Below are 22,108 nucleotides of genomic sequence, written 5' to 3' on the forward strand. Positions count from 1 at the left end.
ATAGTCAGAGGAGATACAGCATTTAAAGTGTTTCAGGCATTTTGATTTCTGGTACTCACAACTGATCTCAGATCCCATTGCAGATGGGGTTGAATAATGTGTCTTTATCCCTTCAGTAAGCATATAGGACAGGCTTCTAACTGTTCATCCCACAGCAACTTCTTGGTTATATGTTGAACCTGTCCTACACATCTGAACTTGCCATGATAAGCAGTGTTTGTGCAGGCAGGTATTCTGCACGCTGAGGCTGCCTACAGGACAGGTGCAGACATTTGCCCTGCCCTATCTAGACTGTTGCTTCTAGAAAGTAGTCTTCCAAGTTTCTGGCTCTGCTGATTTAGATGATTTTGTTATTAGGAAAATTCAGGAAAAGAGGAGATAGAAGGAGGAGATGAGAAGGAAGGAGGGAAGAAAAGTAATAAATAAGAGAAATGGTGCTGTGCCTGGAGTATAAGGAGAGATGGTCATTGATAGACTGGCAGAAGAACTGTGTGAAATGGGTTTGGTACTAACAACCATAGCTTTGAAGTATTTTTGTCCTTGTTTTATAAAAGTTATGTCTTGTCCATAATTGTTTTGCTGCCTTAGACTGAAAAGCAGAGTTTGACTCTGTTTTCTTCCCTCTTTCCTGATTTGCACATGTAGTGTTCTGAGTTGGATATTGAGAAACTGTAGCTCCCCACTGTGCAGAAAAGCAGTTTTAAGTTTCTTTATATTCTTCTGTGGATTACTACATACTTGTACAGATTCTTAAGGAATTCTTTAATATATAGGACTGATGATCTCATTTAGATTCTTATCCACCAAGTTTTCAGCATCCATGAGGGGGGAAAATCCAACTTTATCAGATGGAATAGACACACAAAGAAATGTTTGCTTTGATAACAAAAGAGGCTCAGTGCTCAAAAAGACTTTTCTGGAAGGATTTTCTTCTAGTTAGAGTGCATAATTTGACAACTTCAAAATAATACTATAATATATTTGATAGTTTTATTCACTGCTTCAGCTAAGATTGCACAATCAGTGGCTTTAGTAAGTTTTAAGTAGCCTCCTGTATGTCCTTAGCGATTTCTGTTAAGTAGCAGAATTTAACTCAGTGTGTGCTTACAAAAATAAGAAAAGGAAAACTGTTTTTGTCTCAGATTACTCAATAGTATCTTGTATGTTTACATCTCCTTTACATTTACTGTATCTTAGTAGATTGCGGGTTTGATTTAATGAATAAATAGGTTATGGAGTATTTCTCTTTTAAATCATTATGCTGAATGCATGATGCCAGCAAAGACCAAACTGACTTCCTCGTTCAATAGCAATGACTAAGATGTCCCTGCAGAGACTCCAAAAGATTCAATAGGCATAAAAATGGCACTTAGTTTTCTTTTTCATGCTGTTTATGCTTGCATTTTGTTTGTGTTGCCTTAGAATTTTTTATTAAGCTTTTCTTGAATCCTTATCTATAATGACAGTTTGATTTTTCAGAAGATAATTGAAGTGGCGTATACAGTAAAATAACTTTTCTACAGCCTAGTGCTAAATGTTTCCAGCTTTGGGTGCAGTTTAATCGCATCTGTGCTTTATGAAAAATGTAAATCTGCAGTTCCCTAAGGAATGTTTATTAATACCTTTAGTGTTTATCATTGTGCATGAGGAAGGTATACATAATCCCTCTGTGTTAGAAAGACCCTTCAGTTTAAATTTATTAAAGATTACTTTACCCTGTCAGGAGCAAAGTGTCCCCTAAATCCAGTTCCCTCCCATGAAAGCGTGAGAATTTCTCCACTGCTTGGGGTCTGTGCAAATCATCTGCACTACAAAAGAGCCCCGACTTCTTCCATTTTAGGAATCTGGGAAGTGTAAATATTTAGAAGTGCTGGCATAACAATAGCAGAAGTAGAAGAAAATTAAAGTTTGGGATCCAGTGCTGAGACACATTTGGCTTAAACCGTGGGTGAAAAAAAGAAAAGCTTTTTGGTAAATTGGTGAAAGTTTACAGTTTTCATTTTTAGTTTAAGGGAAAAGCAGAACTGTTTTATGTAGAATAAACTACCCAGTTTTGAAAAGGTGGCCTTTTTAGTTCTTGTGTAGGATTTTTTGCTTTTTCTGTTGGACCAGAGTATGTTGTTGTTCAGTTCCTTTCTGACGGGTTGCTGGAACTAATATTTCACTGAGCAAATACCAGCACTGTTAAGTGAACAGAACTTTTTGTGGAAGACTGCAGCTGCCATGAGAACTTCTTGAGTGTAAAGCTTAGGGGCTGTAGGTTGAGTGAATATATGAAGTAGACTGAAATTAAGACCATGGCATAGAAATTGGTTTCATTACAGGAACTCTGGTGTTTGGGTTGCAAAGTATTTTGCTCTATGAAAGATTTTTTTTGTAGAATCTCTGAGATAATTTTCAGCATCCGTTGTTTTCAACAGCTGTTCAATATTGAGCAGAAAGGTTCATCTGTCCTCGGAATAGCAAGAAAAATGTATTCCTTATCTTGATAAATTCAGTTCAGCTTGAATAACTCTTCGGATATTAAAACCAGTTTTCTTGGTGCATTTCACTTATCTTTGGGAGATTTTTGGCACTATATTCAAATTCCTAAACGTGTCTAAAGATTGAAGTCTGTTTCTGCCAAAATTTGCTGTGTGACTTATGAGCCTTTATAAAGATCATTTTAGTAACTTAAGCTGATACTTGGCTTGTGTTTATACAAGACAACTCCAAATAATCCTTTAACTTTATTTTGAACAGTGCTATGTTTTTCAGAATGAGACCATGTAGAGTTGGCTGAAAAAAGGAAACTGTACTTTTGCAAAGAACTTTAGTGTTTTGAAATGTGATTTTTTTTTCCTTTTAATCCAGTTAAAAAAATAAATCAAAAAAATTTTGCATTTCATTGTAGAAGAAAATAGAGTTTGATCTCCACAGGTAGGAGACCCTGCTGGGTAACCATATCTGATATCTTAGGGCTCTTAACTCTCACTCAACTTGCTCTAAGTTCTGTAGGTCTTCAGAAAAAGCAGGTTTCCAGTTAGTCCTGTTGGAAAGTCATCAAACTTTACCATCACCATCATGTTATTTTTCGTTCCCCTTCATATAATTTTGGTTTTTACGGTTTCCAGATGGTAGATAATTCAGCACAGCCCCTGATAGAGTTTGTTGAATTTCAGATCACCTCGTGTCTTGAAGGCTGGCAGAAGTTGCTCTGCAAGAGGAGCTAGATCCCTGAAATACAGTGTCATAGTATTTGGAGACAGAGTTGTTCAGATCCCTTCAAGACTTCAGTGTCTGAGTTTCCGTATAAATTTCTCAGCATTTTGGTTACTTACTTATATGGATATTTGTTATTCAAAGTTTCATTTGCAGGATGACAAACATTTCAGTATTTAAGTGCCTGTCCTTTCGTGTCTTAATCTTACTGAGGGTGCTTGCAAAATTCTGTGAAGTGGAACAATTCAAAGAAATTGTTATTTCAGTAAGGTCATTTGTTCAACCTAGACAACCTAAAGAGTGTGGTCATTTTTTCAGCCTTGACACCCAGTGCCAAGAGGTAATTGAGCAATGAGGTCTTTCTCTCTACCACAAAGTTACATAAACTAGTACAGCACAAATGATGTTTGCCTGCCTTGTTCAAAATCAGATGTGCCCTGGGCAAAAGGTGATACTGAATCTCACAGCTGATTAATCAATCACTTTTTCAGCCTTTTGCATCATTGTCTGTTATGGGTATGTCTGGTTGTTGCATGAGATACATTAGTTAGTAAAACAAAACCCCTTAAAAGATTTAACAGAAAAAAGAAATTACAAAAGGAACTGAATTTATAGTAAACTGAATTAAGACCATGAAACCTGCACTTTATGGTAGTATAGTGTCTTAATTGCAAATTAGTGTCAATCTACTTCAGATTCAGGGTCTTTGGCAACTGTGGAATTTTGCTCATAGTTCCAGGGAACTTGTGCCCAGGGTCAGTGGGATTCTATGATCTTTGCACAATAACATTCAACTGGTAAAATAAATCATAACAGAGCATGTTTTAAATCTATTTAAGGCTTGTGAGACTGAGAACTTTATTAGGTTCCTCTTCAATACTAGTGAACATGCCTAAGTTGTGACAGATGACCCTCATTTTAGCGTAAGATTTACCGTGACCGTTCATGGGGTGTTCCATTTCTTCCCCAGTAATTCACCTATAGCACCATTTTTCCTTATGAACCATCAGAATTCAAGTTGTTTATTTTATCCTGTGTAGAAATAGGGATTTCAAAATGGTTTTGGCTAGAATGGAATCTCATTACTGCTAGGAGTTCTTGAAGTAACCTCTGACAAAGCAGATCAGCACTTAGGAGGGACAGCAGGGAAGAAGGTTCTCCTTGTGCATGGGAGGAGCTGAGAGCTTGGTCTAAGCAAATGTAATGCTCCAGTCCCTTGAGGTCCCAACAGCAAGAGGGGAGCAGAGGCTGTGCCCAGTGCTGCTTCTACCAGTGCCCCAGTGTCCAAGTTCTGCTGGGACAGTAGGACACAAGTGTCTCCAAATGCCTTGCAAAGTTTGGATGTAGTTGCCAGGCAGTTGTATCAGAGCTCTGCAAAAAGGAAGACTTGGATTTAACGCCAAAATCCATCTGAAGGATTTCAAGCTGAGCTTTCTCACTGAGTAGTGGACTCTTAACTACTCAGCTGTTTATTAGATTGGGATCAAGGGCATCCTTCATACGACTAGGAATGCAAAATTTACAGGACCAGAGCAAGGGAGAGTGCAAGTAGGAGAAACAGGACTTTATAATCCAGTGATGAGGTCACTTCCCTGGGAGGGGGAAACACAGGCTGTACTTCAAGGCCTGTGTGTGTATTTTACAGGAAACAGTACACAGAGTTTATTAACTGTCTTGGAAGCTTAAGCAGAACTAAGCATAGCCAATAAAGTGGTAGATTGAACAATTTCCGTCTAAGGTCCTTGAGTGAAACTTTAAAGTGGCAGTAATAAACACAGAATGAAAGTAAGATTTTTGTACATATGGGGGTTTTTTGTTTTCTTTTTTTTTTTTTCAGATATTGCAAAACTGATTCATTTCATAACAGAATTTTGCACGGTGAAAGCTTTTGTTTGATCTTATTGTAAACCTCTGTCTAATCTTACTTTAAATGTGCTGATCAAGCTACAGTTTGTATACTTGCCAAAAAAATTATTCTTGATTTGTGTTATAGTTTTAAGAGAAATGAGCATATTTAAAATCAATAGAAATTGTACATCCACATCTGTGGGTATAAAATGTTGATGTAATAGCGGTGCATGCCAGAACTCGTATATTCCTCAGTTTATAACTTCAAAGTGAAAACAATGAAAATGTATTATGCATGATTAAATTAGGGTATTAAGACAGGTTCTTTATTTATTGTGTTTACCTCTAATTTAGATGGTTTAAAAAACTCAATTGCTATTAGCTAAATTTACAGTGGCAGTTTTAGGTTTCTAGGAAGCTCCTGTGACCTCTGTAAAGAGGTAATTCAGTGAACCTGTCACTAATAATTTCATTCTGCAGCTAATAGTAATGGGTTTAATCCAGAAATTATGAACTGGGCCCCGCTTCCCTGAGGGAAGTATTTCTTTCCACCTTTAAATGTAAGGAGGCGGGCGTGAGCACAGTAAATTTAACAGGACCTGGCTGTTCTTCTTTTTTTTTTTTTTTTTGAAGTCGTGAGGCTTTTGTGAAGTACTATGCAGAATCCAGTAATGCACAGCACAATTTTCCTTGAATTTACCTCCCTCTGAAAGCAGACACATGTGTTTCACCCATGCCATTTTAATGGAATACAACTTTATTTGCTGTCACTCGTGTGTTTACCTGCAGCCCTGCAAAGTGGCTCATCGTGGCTGGTATGTTTTAGATGTGTTCTGTGCACGTGAAGGCTGACTGTTCTCAGTCATCCTCTGGCTGATAATCTGAAGGGTATGGATGCTCCTGCTCAGTGTTTACAGTAGCCATGCAAGTAGCTCAGAAATGCAGCACTTGTGAAGAAAGTCACAGAAGATAATGATGTCGTTGAACTGTTGACTTGTTTTCTCCCAAAGAAAAAGTGCAGTCATTCAAGAAGAAACCTGGGAAAATGCCTTCAGTGGCTTTACCAGTTGTACCCCGCTATGTTTTAGTATTGAATTAGAATGCTAATTACTGAGTTCTTTTCCATCTTGTCCTAATGAAAGAAATTCCTGTATGTAGGGGACTGGAATTTCAGTTTGTAAGTGTTTCAAACACAGCCCTTTGTTTCTGCTTTGTTATTTTGTGAGAATTCAAAACTAGTTCAGAAATAACTTGTTTTACAGAAAACCTACAGCCAGAAATTGTGCTGTGCTTATCACTGCAATTTACAGCTCTACCTTTTAGTTACATTCTGTGTACTGCATGCTTTTCCTTTAGCAATTTTTGAAAGTTTCTCTTTAGTCCTTAGTATCAACTATGAAGCCTATTGCTTTTACAGAATGTACTGTTGTATACACATTATAGGCGTATGTTCTCCTAAGCAGACCTAAATCATCAGTGCCACTGAAAGAAGTGCATCTCCCCACTCCAGCTGGTTATCCTTGCCTGTTATGGTCACTGTCCTTACACCAACAAACAAACTTGTGCAAGTATGTGGTGAGTGGAATTTAGGAAATTTATTGGAATTAAAACTAATCCCTGAAGAGGAATTGTGTGGATGAGCGTGATGAGCACATGTTCGTGTGATAGGCACTTGCCTCTTAAAATTACCACTTAACTTTGAAATTCCTTGTCCTCTGACCTCAGGCCAAGCATTCCAGGTTCCTTTTTCTTCCTTTTTCCCAACCCCCTTCCCCTTGAAATGTGCAGCTTGCTCTTACCCCTGGTTTATAATATGCCAGTAATCAAGGAACTCAGGGTCACCTGTTCCTGCTTGCCATGCACAAATACTGTTGGTCCTGCCTGGCATCTCACACTCAGTTGTACTGGAAAGGCAGAAAGAACACTGGTGGATATTACAGTCTGTTCTAATGCCTAGCAATAACTTTGTGTGCCTTTGCCTTTGAGTAATATGACCAGATCCATGCGATGCTTTTTTGTTCACCACGAGGAAAAAAAAAAATAGTGGATATGTTATGCAAGCATGAAGAACAAGTCATCCAAAACTGATTGGGATGCTTCCCTCAAGGTTAGATTATTTTTTTATTTTGCCCCTAAAGCAAACTCTTTGGGAAAGCCTTTTTTTGCTGATAGATTTATGCATATGCTGTTTTTGAAAGGGCATATGTAAAGATTAATATCATCTGACAAATGGAGCAATCTTTTTGTGGCTACTCTTTTTTCAATAGCTGATTGGGCTGGGAGTTCTTGCTGGGAAGGTCAGTATCTTATGCATGCATTGCTCATACTAAAATGGTATCTGGCTGGTGACTGTTAAGCACAATAGACTAAACAAGGCTGTTCTGTAAAATAAGATTTAAAATTATAAAAAGAATATTCAGGTTTTAATATCTGAACACTCGTTATAAAGGCTCAATGGCTTGGTAGTAAACTGATTTCTTAGCTTTATTAAAATCAGCAGTGCCTGTGCCCTGGAACAGGTACTGGCCCAATTAAGTGAGCTGAAAGCAGGGTAGCTGCAAGGGGGCCAAGCTTTTCTCCCAACCATGGACTGGCCATGCAGCTGCTGCTGCCCCAGGGCTGCCAGAAGGCTTGGACAGCTGCTGTTCCCTTGTCTCCATGTCTGGTATGGAGGTGGTTTGCTGGTGTTGACTTTGTACAGCTGTGGTACTGCAAGCATGTACCCAGTCACTCTTCTTTACCAGGATATAAAAAAAAAATCTCCAGTTTTAGTCTGTAATGACCAGAAGTGACTAGTGTTCTCGCAATTCCCATACCCCGGTTTCTTCTGCAGACTGGTGTCAGTCCTGCTGCTTCAGAGTCCTGATCCTCAGAGCCTGGGTACAGAAAGAAACTGTACTCCTAAATACATTTCAGCACCTGATCCTCTTTAGATTCCTTAATTCTTACAATCTGATACTAGAGTTCATGTAACCAGTAGAGAAGCGAATCCTATTGCAGTGACTCTGGTGGAAACTGAGCGTGTTTAGCCTGTAGTAATTGGAAAAAACCAGTATTGTCCAACTGAATTTCTGCATACATCAGACTGTAATAAAAGTAATCTAATTGAAGTCTGTTCTTGAATTCCATCTTTAAGTAGGTATCCAACTGTATTTATTGACTGTAAATCTCAAGAGGTACTATCAGGTTTGAAAAGCATTCAGGAACATCATCTTAGACATTTGGTCAATACTGGACATCTTCAACATAAAAATCTGGTTTGTTAAATGGACTTCGTGCAGAGAAGTAATATATCTGGGTTTGTAATGCTACAGTAATGCAATTTTTGTGTACCCTGTGCTTTTCCAGAGGATTTATTTGAGAATTGATCAGGAAGGTATACAATTGCAATTTTGTACTGACAACACAGGTTTTGTACCGTACACTCAAGAACTGTGTGGCTCCAAGGAACCTGTGCACTGCAGAAAATGCCATAGTAGTTTTTTGAGAAGACATGCCTCCCTACCCCCAGGCATAGTACAAAAGAAAGAGAGATAGCATAAAAACAAAGTAGGGGAATGTTACGTGGGTGTTTCATAGTTTAGACTTGTCTCAAAGTTTTTGCCTTAGAGTAGCAGGTGAAACAGCCATGGATCAAACTCAGTGAACAGCTTTGGAAATTATGTGACTTGCATATGATAGCCAGTATTTTAGTCTAAACAGTGAACTCAGAGGGTCCCAGAGAAATCTGACATCTCCTTCTAAAGCTGTGGAGGTTGGTGCTCTGAAAGGTCTGGTTCTTGATTTATCTGAATGTATGAGGAATTCCCAGGCTCACATCTGTTTGCTAAGAGACAGCCAGAGAAGACTGACTTCCCATTTCAGGGGCTGTGTTTGAGTAAGCCTGTGGCAGGCAAGCAGCCTAGTGAGCAAACATTGAGTCTGTGCTCAAATAGCATTTTCTCTTGCCTTGTCTGTCAGGCCTTCGTTAGTGTGTCAGAAAAGCTCACATCAAATAAGAGGTCCTCTGTGGGCTCTAGCAATGCTTGTTTACTCCAAACACTTAGATCTTTTTTTTTCCTGAAGAAAGAGATTAGCTTTGATGCTTATTTCACTTTCCTAATGAGGAAAGGTGAAGGTACAATGTTGGTTATGCACAAAAAGAGAGGGAGCTCTTTCATGCATTGTTTGAAGGTTTAGGCAGTTAATTTTGAAAATCTTTTAGAAGAGAAAGTAAGTAAGAAGTTGGTAGGGGTTTCCACTTCTGTTTTACTAAGCCAAGGGAACAGCATGGTGGGTTGAATGTTGAACTTGCAATAGGTAGGAGTGTTTCAGAACTACAGTTGTCACCTAGTTTGCTCTTAAATGAATAGCAAGAACCTTCTACTTAGCTGTGTAAGTGAATGAAATGAACAACAAAATGAATAATTTTCTGATACCTGCAACATAAAAGTTTATTTCACACATAGCTGTTTATATTGCATAAACGTTATATGGCAATACTTATGCAGTTGTAATAAATATTGGTGTTACACTTTTAGTTCCCCTAAATTAAGTTCAAAACAAGCCTCTGTCTTAAAAATAATTGATACCTTAGTGTTCTAAAAGAATCCCTTGCATTGCAAGACTGTTTCCTGAGCTAAGAATATGAATTTGACAAAAGCGACTTCTCCTTCCTTTGCTTTCCTAACTCAAATAGAAATAGTGGTATTTGTGGTTTCTGGACTGTTGCTATATGAATTTCTCCAGATGATGAGAGAAAGGCAGCTCTTTGTTATTTCTTTGATTATAGACAAGTTAACCTTAATGTGGTGGTAACTGTAACAATATTAGTAAGGCACATTTCTCCTGTAGTGGAAAAAATTTATACTGCAGTAGTTGCTTTTACTAACATCAGGCTGGTGGTTGTAATTTAAGTACTGGTGTTGTAGAAGTGGTAGAATTACTGCTTTTTATGTCACTTGTTTATTTTATGTTCAGATAAAGCATTCTGTTAGTTTTTCCCTCTGGTCAGTCTGGACTATTTTACAAGTGACATTATACATGTTTGCACTTACATAAGATACACTCACATTTAGTTACTTCATAGTGGAAAAGGTACACCTGTGAGAAAGGAATGTGAATGAGAAAATGTAACTGTGTGTAAACATGTTTATGCAGCTGCATTTTAATGTAACTTATTATTGGAGCACTCTGCTTAGAGAATGAAACTTTTATAGCTGAAGACAAGCTATTAAAAATTCCTTCAAAACATTGTAAGCTGTAGATAAATCAAGTATAGATATTCAGTTCTGCTTCCAAATTTATTTGTATTTTTAACAAGTTTTCTTGATATTAGTATTTGAAGACTATTTGAGATGCTAATAAAACTGTCTTATAAACTTTCCTTATTAAAGCATTTTTGCAGATTATTAAATCTGATATTTTCTTCTGTTTTTCATGATTAATACACAACTTCGGTTTTTATTTTAGTAATGTAAATAATTTCATCCAATATGGGGAATTTTAAAACTTAATAGCTTTTTAAGACTTTTGTGTGATGCGGGACTTGAGTTACTGTGGAGCCTCAGATACGCGTTTCAATTCAGAGTACATGTGGTTTGGAAACATGGAAGATAAAAGGTTTATGTCTATTAGATCTCCACTGAAAAAATCATTAAATTTAGGTATTTATGCTCTGTAAGTAGATAAAACAAGACAGTCTTATATGTTATAAAAATGTTATATGATTAAAATCTCAGGATCTCAGTGAAAAAAGTTAGAGAAATGCTGCTAGTGCCTTGTTGCAGTTGGGGAGGTGGGGGGAAGGCTGTTAAATGTCATTATCATACTTCGAGAGCTTTTTAAAGAAATCAATAAAGGAAATAGTTTAGAATCAGGCTGTATTTGTTTGCAGATTCATACTGAACTGACTCTTTAATTACACTAGGGACTGAGAGCACATTGTTCTAGGCACCTCATGAACAATGGAAGACCCTCTTTTACCCCCAGAAATTTATTTCTGTGCTTCAACTTTTAGTGTTATCTAAGATGATATGACTTTAAATGTCCAGTTTCCAGAATATGAAAAAGAATATGTTGGTATCTGTTTTATTTAATGTCATGTGTAGAGTTTAAATTTTCCAAATCCAAGCCAGAAGTCATTTACTTATCTTAAAAAAAACAAAGCAGAAAACCAAAAAAAGAACCAACAAAAAAACCCCAAAATACCACCACCAAAAAAAAAAAAAAAGAAAGAAAAGGAAAAAAAAACAAGCAAAGAAAAAAACTACCCCCAAAACCCCCCAAAATGCCAAAGAAACTAAACAACAAAAACAACAATGAAAAACCCCACCTGAATAGAGCATGATCAGTGAGCATGTCTTAACATTTCCACTGTCGCTAGTGCTGGAAAAAAACTGCTTTGCAAGGCTTAAAGATTTTTCAGCCTGTAAAGTCACTTAATTCTCAGCCTTTCTCGAGGTTATCAATTATGAAAGATTTTGTGATGAAGTCTGGATGAGCGAAAGCTGGAGAAGGACAGTCAATTCACTTCACGTCATCTATTGATCAGACAGTATTTCATCCTTGTGGAGTCTGAAAATGGAGGATTCAATACTTAAGGCTTCTGCCTTAGGCATATGATGATGCTGAATCAGTTTTGCTCATATTACAACCCATGTTTATAAGAAGGTCTGTCTTCTCCACTTCAAGGGGAAGAAAAAAGAGTGTGTAGAAGAATGCCAGTGTAAGAGGATGCTAGTTTTTATAGCTAATATCTTGTATTTAATTCACTTCCTTTTCTTCATCCCGTATCTCAAATAAATAAACCCACAGATCTAAGTACCAGTTTTTCATTGGTGGGTGCTTTTGGTTTTATATTTTACAATATTCTCTTTCATCTCTGGATGGGTAACTTAGATTGTGAATTAACTCCAATGCTCAGAGGCTCCTCGATGCCAATTTTGAAAGTTTCCAACTCCATTTCCTTACAAACACAGCAGTTCTCTTTTCAGGCTCAGTTTATGTCTGGGAGAAGACAACTCCAATCTGTGTGGCTGCAGTCTCAGATAAGCCAGTTCGTGTCTTCACCTCACATTTCTGGATGGAAGAGCACGTGGGAGCCCCATGTAGGCACTTTTGGATACCTCTGCAAAATTGTCAGGTGTGACAATCTGTGGCAGTCTAATAATCTCTGATGATAGACCTAATAATCTCTGATGGATTAAGCTGACTCAACCCAAATCACTTTCTCAGTACTGTGCTGGCACATCCCATGTGCTGCTAGAATCTGGAAGATCACAGCATGTGCCCTCTGTGCCTCTAAATAATTAAAATAGATGCTGTTATCTTAGTAATACTTCAAGTGCTGCACAAAAATATACTTTTGTATAAAAAGTAGTAAATGAATGGTTGGTCCCTACCATATTTCTCCTGCTACATTGTTTATTTTAAATGGCATTTGGTAAATTGCCTGCTGCAAGTACTGGGCTGTAGCATGTAAGAGGCAACAGAGAATATTGCGTCCAAGAAAAAAAACACCAGCCAGGAAATTCTGTAGGTGGATAGGAATTGTAATAAAAATTCAGTGTAGCTATAATAAAATACATACAGAGTATATGTGCCACGTGCAGAACTCATTTTGTCATTTTAACCTCTAATTGGCTCTTTTATTCCATACTCCCTTACTCTCCCCAGTTCATTAGCAATTCAACAGAATTCCTACAGCACCTCTGGTCCCCTCTGTCTGGCCTTCAAGGATTTCAGAAGCCTCTGGGCTTCTTCCCTGAGCATTTGCTTAGTCCTTCACATGAATTTGTCCCCAGAAAACCCCAGACTTCCTCCAGCTCTTATTAACATCCAACACTGTCAAAGTCTTTCAACTTCTTCTGAATCTCTCTTTTAATCTTTAAGAGAGTGACACTGTGATGAGAAGAAGCCATGGTTAATGTCATATTAAACTCAGAAGGGCAGATGAAGGCATCCAACTAAGAGAAAGTACAGGGCACAGCTGCACCTACAGCGGTGCAAGGGTGGCAGCTCTTGATCATGGGCAGCCAAAGGTGGGAGAAGAAGTGGCTGACACTGGCATTGCCTGGTGTCTTCAGTTTAGGAGAGGCTACGAAAGGGTCATGGCCAAGTATTGCAGCTCTTTGGGTCTTGTTGGAAGAGAGTGGTTAAACTTGATGCATTAGAACACAGTGTGTCGGCCCTGCTCTGTAAATACAAGCTTTGGGGTTTTTTTGGACTCATCTTCTTACATATTACACAGGCTACAGTTCATTTGAATATCCAACATGGTTATCATCATAACGCTATTTACTGTTTTCCTAAGGGTTGCATATAGAGTTCTGGGAACTCTATTAGTATTTTTACTACTACTTGATTTTTTTTGTTAAGCATACCATGAAAAATATTATTTTAAAATCTCAATTAAAAAAACCCCAAACACTATGATAGAAAAATGGACAAACCATCTCTTATGATAACTAACTTTAAAGAATTTTCTCTGATCAGAACATGAAAAGTACTTTTGTTTACCCAGAGCAGTATGTCTTTCTTCAAGGGGTTGAAGTTAAAATCACAAATTTTTAAGTGATCCACAAAATCTAAAAACTAATAGTTTTAAAGATGGCATAATAGTAAAATTTTATTCTGCTAATTTTCTCTTTACTGAGTAGTGAAACTTTGGGTAGTGAAACTTTACAAGTTTGTTTTATGATAGAAATTGTGTCACTTGTAAAATGTCTTGGTAGATCCATAGGTAGGTGGAACTTCCTGATTCATGGAGCATCATATTGACTTAAACCAGGGCTGAATTAGTAATGCAGATATCCTGCAGATTCTCTGTGTAGATGCATTTCCAGTGAATAGAGCAGAGTGTTATTTCTCTTCTACAGGCTTCCATGATCAAATTTGACATCCCTGGTCTGCCTTGAATCAGTCAAAATTCTTCCATCCTTTCCCACCTTCCCCCAGTTTTCCTGTACCTGCACTCCATATGGTGCAGAGCCCAATTTATTTCCTAATCACTTGCAAATAAAGAAGTCAGCATTTGTCTGATATTGCATTTAAGTATGATGCAGAAGGGGATGTTAAAGGATGTATGATGGAAGTGTCCATACTAGGAATGTGCTGGTGGGACACTGCACAACTGCATCTCTGCAAGGCTAGAGTGTAGCATGGGGGAAAGGTTTCTTAGCTCTTGGTGTTGAGCTTGGTTTTCAGATACTGTAGAGGCAATAATCAACCATGAGTCTGTAATTCAAATATATGATACACTATTTAAATCCCATTTGGACGGGAATAATTTTATTAAGCATAACCTATGAACATACATTATACATTCATTTTAATGTTGTTCTTTGGAACAAAGTATCTGCAGTAAATTTATGTAATAAGAAATTATTTTCTGCAGTGCATATAATCAAAGAGTTTTAGTAGACTAATCCTTTAGATTTTATAGTACTTTTGCTCACTGCTTTTATATCTATAAGGAAATATTATATGCCTCTTGTCACTTCACTGTATTGTAGTGCTATGTTCATTTTGAATTATGGTTAAGAGTTACCTGCTTTGTGGTGGTGCTGGTTTGCTCAATAAATATATTTGAGTTTCTTTTATAGGAACTGACCTGGATCATTGGCACTGAATGGCTCTACCTTAGAATAAAAGCAAGTTTTCTGTTAAAGAATCCATTAATGTTAGAAAAATGATGTTTTAAATAGGATCGAGAGTGTGGGGGAGATGAGACAAGGCAGCTGATGCCAGTGAAATTTTCCAGTTGAAGCTCAATGAGAAAGTCAAGGAAGACTGGTTTAAAAAAAAAAAAAGTTTCCCCTTAAAAGTGGGGAAGCAGCACAGTTTCTCACGACCTGCTAAAGACCAGATCCAATGACCAGGAAGAGCTGCCATGTGTAAAAACGTGGACCAGAATTGGGATGCATAATTCTAAGGTCACACTAAGGGAAACTGAGCCTCAGTGTTTCCTTTGCTTAGATTTATTTGCTTTACAAAGAGTAAAGATGCTTACAGATGAGAAATTCCTTTTGCTCCAGCCACTTTAACTTGATCCTGAAATCGGAGCTCCTTTCAGCAGAGGGGAAGGAGAGCATTTCTAAAAGCCTGTCAGCTTTTTGAATTGTGACCATGGAGTTTTCAGGGTTTTGCATCGTCTTTAATAATTAAGTTTGTATTTATTAAGTCTTATAAAAAATGTATCTGAGAAGTATGTGGAGATGGTTACTTTTGAACTACCAGGTCTTCAAGTGCTCAGATGTGGAAGATGCTTTATTAGGTACAAATACCATGCAATCTGGTGGGGTAAAAACACCTTTATCCTGTCGTGGTTTTTTTTATTGTTGGAGATCTGTTAGAGATTTGTAGCCACAGAGCAACATTTTGTAAGAAATGCCTGATGAAGGAAAATCTTGGGGCTGGGGGACAAGGCATTGCCGGGAGGTAGTGAGTGCTGCAATGAGTTTGAAAAGCGCTCCAAATGACCCTCGGTGCTGTTTTCGGTCTCCCGCTTTCCTCAGCTCTTTCCCCTTCCAAATGTATTGGTGGCAAGGTGATGCCACTTGTGCTTTCCACGTAGGCGTGTGCTCGGAGGCCTGGCGAGGAGCCCGCGGGTCGCACCGCCGCGGTGGGGGCCGGCAGGTGAAGCTGCAGCGCTGGGCTCGGATCCCCGCACCAGCCGAGGGGGCTGGGACCGAGGGCGGGAGCGGCCCCGGGGCTCCCGCGGCTGCAGGAGCGGCGCAGGGAGGAGCCGGCGGGCGCTGCCAGCGCCGTGACCTGCCGCGGGGAGGGGCGGCCCGGCCCGGATCCCGGCCCGGCCCCGACCGGCTCTGCCCGAGCTGCGCTCCCCGCCCGCGGCCACTGTGGGGGCGAGCGGCGGAGCGGGTCCGGCTGCGGAAGAGCGGGAGCGTAGCCGGGGGATACCTGGATCGAGAGGGGGCTGCTGCCACCTCCTTCCTGCCCATCCTTTCCGGGGAGCGGCTGGTGAGTGTCGAGAGGTGCGTCCCGTCCGGTCGCTTCGGACCTGGCCGTGCGCTCCGAGAGCGTGAGGATGTAGGTTTAACTTAGTGGGCGCAGGTTGAACTTAGTGCGTGCCTTCGGTTTATTTACGCTGCCAGTGCTACTTAGTAGGGCAAGTAGACTCCTGGGCTTGTGAAAGACTGCAGCCGGGTAGAAGTGCCGGAGAGCTTAGCACAGGACCGTGCCAGCGCTGAAGAGCGCGGTGAGAAAAGTAAAGCGCCCCCCCCGACTCCAGATCCGGCTCTTTGAACAGATGCGCCGTGATAAAAGTGGTATATGAGGTTTATCGTTTGACCTTCGGAGCGCGGCTCAGCAAATGGGAGACTTAAAACCAATTAACTCATGCTTGGGAAATGAAGCGGGAAACAAAAAAAAGTTCTCCTATGTTTAGCTTTCGAAGAAAATTATTGCTGGACTGCCAATGTAAAACTGCTTTGCTGTGTTTTCTGTCGCTAAATGCAAAGAATGCCCTGTATTTATCAAATAGGTGTGACCGCTGATGTGTACCTGCCTGATGTGCCCTGACATTCTCACTGAGTCTCTGCTTTCTTTAATATATAGTAATTGTGGAATTATGTTAGTATTTCTGTTAAAATGTGAAGAAAAGTGCTATTATTAGTAACAATTCTTTAAAGATATTCAAACATAGCTTTTAAGTTTGGATAGAAAACAAAAAATCTGATTCTAAGCAGATGGTCGAGAGGTTTCTTAACCTTTTCTGTAATGCTAATATAGTCGTGGTGATGGTAGGTAGAGCTGGGGCTGTATCCTAAAGAGTGTTTGTTGCTTTTGTGTCCCTTTACAGCTGTAATAATTTAAATGTTAATCCCACAGCATGATGAAGTAAGAACCTGTGGAACGTTCAATGCAAGTAACTCTTCTTACATCCAGAAGGAGACATATTTTGGTTTCCCTCCCCCTCTGTGTAAGCAGGATTAGAGCTATTTTTGATCAGAATATTCGCAATTACAAAAATTTAAATGTCTTTAATATGGTAATGGAAAGTCAGTAAATTGTGTAAATAAGATTTGGTGCGATGACAGTGTGGCAGTTATAAGCAGTGTTATTTTAACAGCTTTCTGTGCTCCTAAACTGTGCTGAGATATACCTGTTTTCCAGAACTATGCACATTTTTTCTTGAAGTAGTATGGTTCCAATAATTTCTGCTTGTAGCTGTATCTCATTCCAAAACTCAGAGTATTTGAAGCTTTTTTGGATTTTCTTAATACATTTTTTTTTCGTTTTCCCTACACAGATGTGCTTCGGGGGTCTTTTTGGTTTTTTTGTTTGGGTTTTTTTTTTAGTAAAACTTTAGGATCATACAAAAATTCTGGAAAAGAATTCAGGGCTTCTTGTTGTTGCATCTACCTATAGTTTAATTATATTTATTGTAAATTTTGATTTTGGAAAGGTTTTGTAGGTAAAGCACTGCAGTCGATTTCTTTAGTCAAAGCCCTGCAAATGATTTTTAGAAATGGTCTGCTGTTGTTTTGCTGCCTGTGCCAGGAAAAGTAACTTTAGCTTAAAAGAAAAGCAAAATCTATTTCTGAAGGACTGAAGAATACTGGTTTTCCCACCCTTTGCAGTCTCTCCCAGCTCTCTCACCCCACAGCTGTCGCTGGTGGGTCAGTTCATGTGCCAGCTTGGCAATGCTGGTTTGCCAATGCCCAGCTGTACATGAGCTGTGGTCCTGGCATGGTGACATCTGGAAACTCCCTGTCACAGGAATTGCAGTTCCCAAGCCAGCCTGCGACAGAGGAAATGAGCTCATGGTGTCTCAGGTTCGGGAAGGGACAGCTTCTCAGCCTCACAGGCTGTGGAGGCAGATGGCAGGGTTAGCTGGCTCTCAAAACACTTGGAGGTGGGGAAATTCCCCTTCTACAAACCTCTTCTGCTTCGTAATTGGCTTCTAACCTTATGGTACAAGTACTTAGATTGCTGAAAATCTGCTTGTTAATAGGACAACATTAGTTGATAAAGTGGGTATTTATAGACTGTGCAGAAAATAAACCGACCATAATGGAATTTCTCAAAAATAGGAGCTACATTGTATCAATCCTCAAAGTGAAATGGCTGCATTAATAAATGTATCAGGTTAACTTGTGTGCTAACAAGAATTCAGGACTCTTCTAGAAGCTGAAATACATATATTTCATATACTTAAAATACCTGGGGGGGGGGAAAGGAAAAGACAGGCTTGGCTTGTTCTGGGAAGCGTCTGTGTTTTGTACAGTGAAAGCTTTTCAGAGAAGACCTGGTGGTTAACAGCTGAAATGGAAAAGCAAGAATTGGGGTATTGAGAGAAACCAAGCACCGCATATGATAGCACTAGAGTAAGAGCTGGAGAATTTGAAAAATGTCTAGCTGAGAGCCAAAATGGAGATCAACAACCATAAAACATTAAAAAGCTGTTTGACTTGCTAAAGACCATTGCCATGATAGATAACTAGACATCTCCCATAAAGCCCAGTATCAAACACCAGGCACCACCTGTTACTCCTGAGACCACTGAGAAAAAGCAAAGATACAAAGAATTTTGGTTATGTGAAGGAGGAGAAAACCCTCCTTGAGAGTTGCTGTGCACTGGCTGGCACAGGAAGCAAAGTCTGGAGAGGATTTAACTGAATTTACAGATTGTGAGACCATGTAACCCATTTCCCACATTTAAAAACTTTAGCATCTTAAGGGACTACAAGGCCACTATAATATTTCATCTAGGATCAGACTGACAGGTAGTGCTGGGATTGTTAAATGTTTCTTATTTCAAAAATGCACTGCTTCTAGAATCCGGCTGGTTTAGATGAAATTCTAACTTAAAAAGATGTTTTTGTTACTTCACATATCATGTTCATCTCAGAACCACGGTGCTTTGTAGCTGACAGGTCTGCAAAGTCCATAAAGCTTGGACTGGTCCAGCTGGCTGAGTAGTGCAATGCTGACTACAGATGAAAGGCTTTAGATAACTTTTAAATGAAATTTGAGTTTTGTCCTACCTTAAATGAAAAATTTAAAGTTTTATAACAGGTTACTTTTGGTTTTGTGCAAGGTACAGATTTTGGTTTTTGGTTTTTTTCCTGTATGGTTAAAGCAACCCTCAGCACTTGGCTGTTTGTCATCTTCTAAAGATCTATAAATTATCTGTACTAGTATACTAGGTTTCCACTACGTCATTCCCTCTTGGATTTGCACTTCTATCATTCCCAATTGCAGGCATTATGAGTCCAGATGGGATTTGTTGAACCAATGTTGTTTTAAGTCTGGCGTTTTGTTTTTTTTTTTTTTTTAAAGAAACTTAAATCAAAGAAAAATTCTTTCAGTTGCAGCCAAAGGAACAGGTGAACTTAATCCAACTCTAAAAAGAACATGCTAGCTGGGCAGCAGCGAATCCTACGTAGTTTCAGTGTGGCACAGCATTACTTTATTTCCTCAAGGGCTTGCAATGCAGTTGGCAGATGTCTGCTGGGTAAGCTGCGTTCATTGTTAGCTCCACAAATAATAGATGGATTACTCCATAAAACCGTCACGAAGTAACGTTGCCTTCGCAGACCATGGTACTTTCCAGATACAACGCTCTTCCGAGCTGTTGTTTTGAACTGCGTGGCTCAAGTGCTTTCTGAGCACTTACTCTTCTCAAGCACAGAGTAATTAAAGATGATTCTAGTTTTCTTCCCTTAGCAGTCCAGCTGGCATAATTTCTAAAGAGATGATCATGTTTAAAATACCTTGTGTCCATCTAGAGAGGTGGGTACCTAAGTGGGATGTATTAAACACGTAGGTTAACACTTTTTCTGATTGTATTTAGTCTTCTATTAAGTAGGGCTGCCTGCATTAAAAGCTGTGTTTTCTACAACCTCATTGTTCAGAATACCTGCCCAACTGCTCCAGAGCTTTCAGGTATAAATTCTTATAAGTGAAAACCCCACCTTATTGGAGAATACCAGATCCTAAAACAGTCTGAGGAATGCAGCAAAAATAAACATTGAAAGAATACAAACTTCCCAAAGACTGCATTATCAAAGATTCTTATTTTTAGGTTTTTTTCATTATGAACATGTTCTTTGATTTCCCATGCCCACTTCTTATTAAAATCTGACTGTGCTTTTAGTTGTTGCATTTTAACTGGCTTATTTGCTCATCCTCTAAAGGAAAGATTCTCGGTTAACTGTTTCCTTGGGTCATTGTTAAATCTCTCAGGAAGTTCCCAGTCACTGCTGTTATGGCAGAGGAGACAAAATACAACAGAGAGATAAAAATGTAATCTAAGAATATATTTTAGTGTGACAGCTGCAGGTGAAGTTTTGCTGTCAGTGGATTTGCAGTCACTTCTATAGAGCGTGACACAAATGAAGTACCACTCTACAGAATTTTTAATACCCTTAAACACGAATGAAACCAAACTCAGATGACATTAGACTTGTCAAATTATATGACTGTCTTGCATTTCTTTAAAAAAAGAAAAGCTGCTGAACCAAATGAAAATGTACAGCCCAGCTCACATTCTAGATAATTGAGTCCCAGTTCTTCTTAGCTATGACTGAGTGAAATACTTAATCAGATGGCTACCTTAGCATGCAAAGTAGTCTGTCTTACTTTAGTATTGAAAAGGTGCTTCCGTTGCTTTGCTCAGAAACTCCGTGGAAGTGGACAGAACTCAGTAGTTTCTCAGGGCTTAGGAATAAAGGAAGAATCAGCTTGATCTGTTAAAATTTTTATAGCTTGAAATGGTTCATGAATAGCTTGTTCAAAAGGAGAACAAAGGTAGAATTGTGTGTTGTGGTACTGATGGCGATCTTTTCTTTGAATTTACTAGTTCTAAAAAGTCTTTCTGAAGACAGTGTTTAAAACAAAAGGTATGTGGGTAGATATTACATCCGTTGAAAATAAAGCATTTTATCTTTGATCATATTAAATGGAAGCTACTGGACTGTCTGGAACAAAAGTTATTAATTCCCATGTAAGTGTTCACAAGGGGCACAGATACACCAAAGGGCCCAAGCCTGTGTGTCTGTGTTGGGATTGCCCAGCTACTGTGGGCACAAGTCAGCTTGCATCTCTGTTTGGAACGTGTCTACCTTGTGCATAAATGTGTGGTTTCCTTTATAAAGTGATTTGAAACAGCTACTAAAAATTACGTGTTGGTATCTCAATTGCTGCAGGTGTTATGGGCCTAAAGCCGAGGGATGGTGGGTCTGTCTTTTTGAAGGGCTAGATGTTTGCAGTATCTCCATGCTTTATTTTCAGTAATTCCAGGAGACAGTAACTTTGATCAGTGTACAGCATTTCAAGTGGTGATTTGGATGTGTGAAACTAATTTAGAAACAGAAATGTAACAGCATTGCCGGGCAGCCTATCTCTTACGTGAGTGAATGTGAAAATAAGCAGCCAGAAATTCCTAAAATGCTGCCAGACACCTCGAGAGGAGCTTCCTCTGCCTTGATGTCCAGCTCTCTCTCTGTCCACTGAGGTCTGAAGTTGCCTACAGCGCAAGGAAAAAACAGACTGTTCAAACACAGCAGTATTTCATGTAACTAATATGTCTCTTCAGACCAAAATGACGTTCAGCCAGACACTTGAATTTACTCTCTGTGCTCAGCAGAAAGTTCTCCATGGGCTCGACTTGCCTGGGCCAGGGGAGGGGGTACCCATCAGGAATGTATGGAATTGGAGGCTGGAAAAAATATGCTTGTCAAGCAGCATATTCTCCTGTTCTGAGTGGTTATCTAAATGTAAGTGATTTCCCAGGGCATCTGGCTCGGCACATGATCTAGAACAAATAGCAGAGGATTAATTTTCATCTCACAAGTGAAGGATTTAGCTCTGTCTAGGGGAGATGCTGTGCGGGGGGCTGCCAGGGGTAGCATTCCTGTCATCAAAGCACTTTCTGCTCAGAATTAGCATTCAGGCAATTAAATGGCTCAGCTGGCTGGGCAGGCTTAGAGCTTTAAGCACTCAGCAAAGGTATGAGGGAAGAAAATGGGTTAGAAACTTCCTTGTTTATCTGCCTTAATCTGTATGTTGTGTCTTTCCACAAAATTCAGTGTCTGTAATGCAAACCTTGCAATTT

At 39.2% G+C, this 22,108-nt stretch overlaps 1 protein-coding gene across 7 annotated transcripts in view; it reads left to right on the forward strand.

The window, feature by feature from the left end:
- The window catches only part of DISP1 (dispatched RND transporter family member 1), a 91,991-nt gene that overhangs the window by 33,981 nt on the left and 35,902 nt on the right, over positions 1-22,108 (forward strand). Inside the window, exon 1 of one of the 7 annotated variants that reach the window (XM_051783544.1) lies at positions 15,369-16,022. The exons of 3 other annotated variants lie outside the window; for them this stretch is intronic. In XM_051783544.1, coding sequence (XP_051639504.1) covers positions 15,418-16,022 — 605 coding nt within the window. In that variant the 5' untranslated portion in view covers positions 15,369-15,417. Of the gene's footprint in view, positions 1-15,368; positions 16,023-16,050; positions 16,078-22,108 lie in introns of those variants that run through there. 3 more of the 7 variants (XM_051783538.1, XM_051783542.1, XM_051783541.1) reach the window with 3 other exon arrangements.

The sequence above is a fragment of the Manacus candei genome, unplaced genomic scaffold (assembly GCF_025592945.1).
Source record: "Manacus candei isolate 608988 ecotype Guabito, Panama unplaced genomic scaffold, ASM2559294v1 h1tg000017l, whole genome shotgun sequence".
Taxonomy (NCBI): Eukaryota; Metazoa; Chordata; class Aves; order Passeriformes; family Pipridae; genus Manacus; species Manacus candei.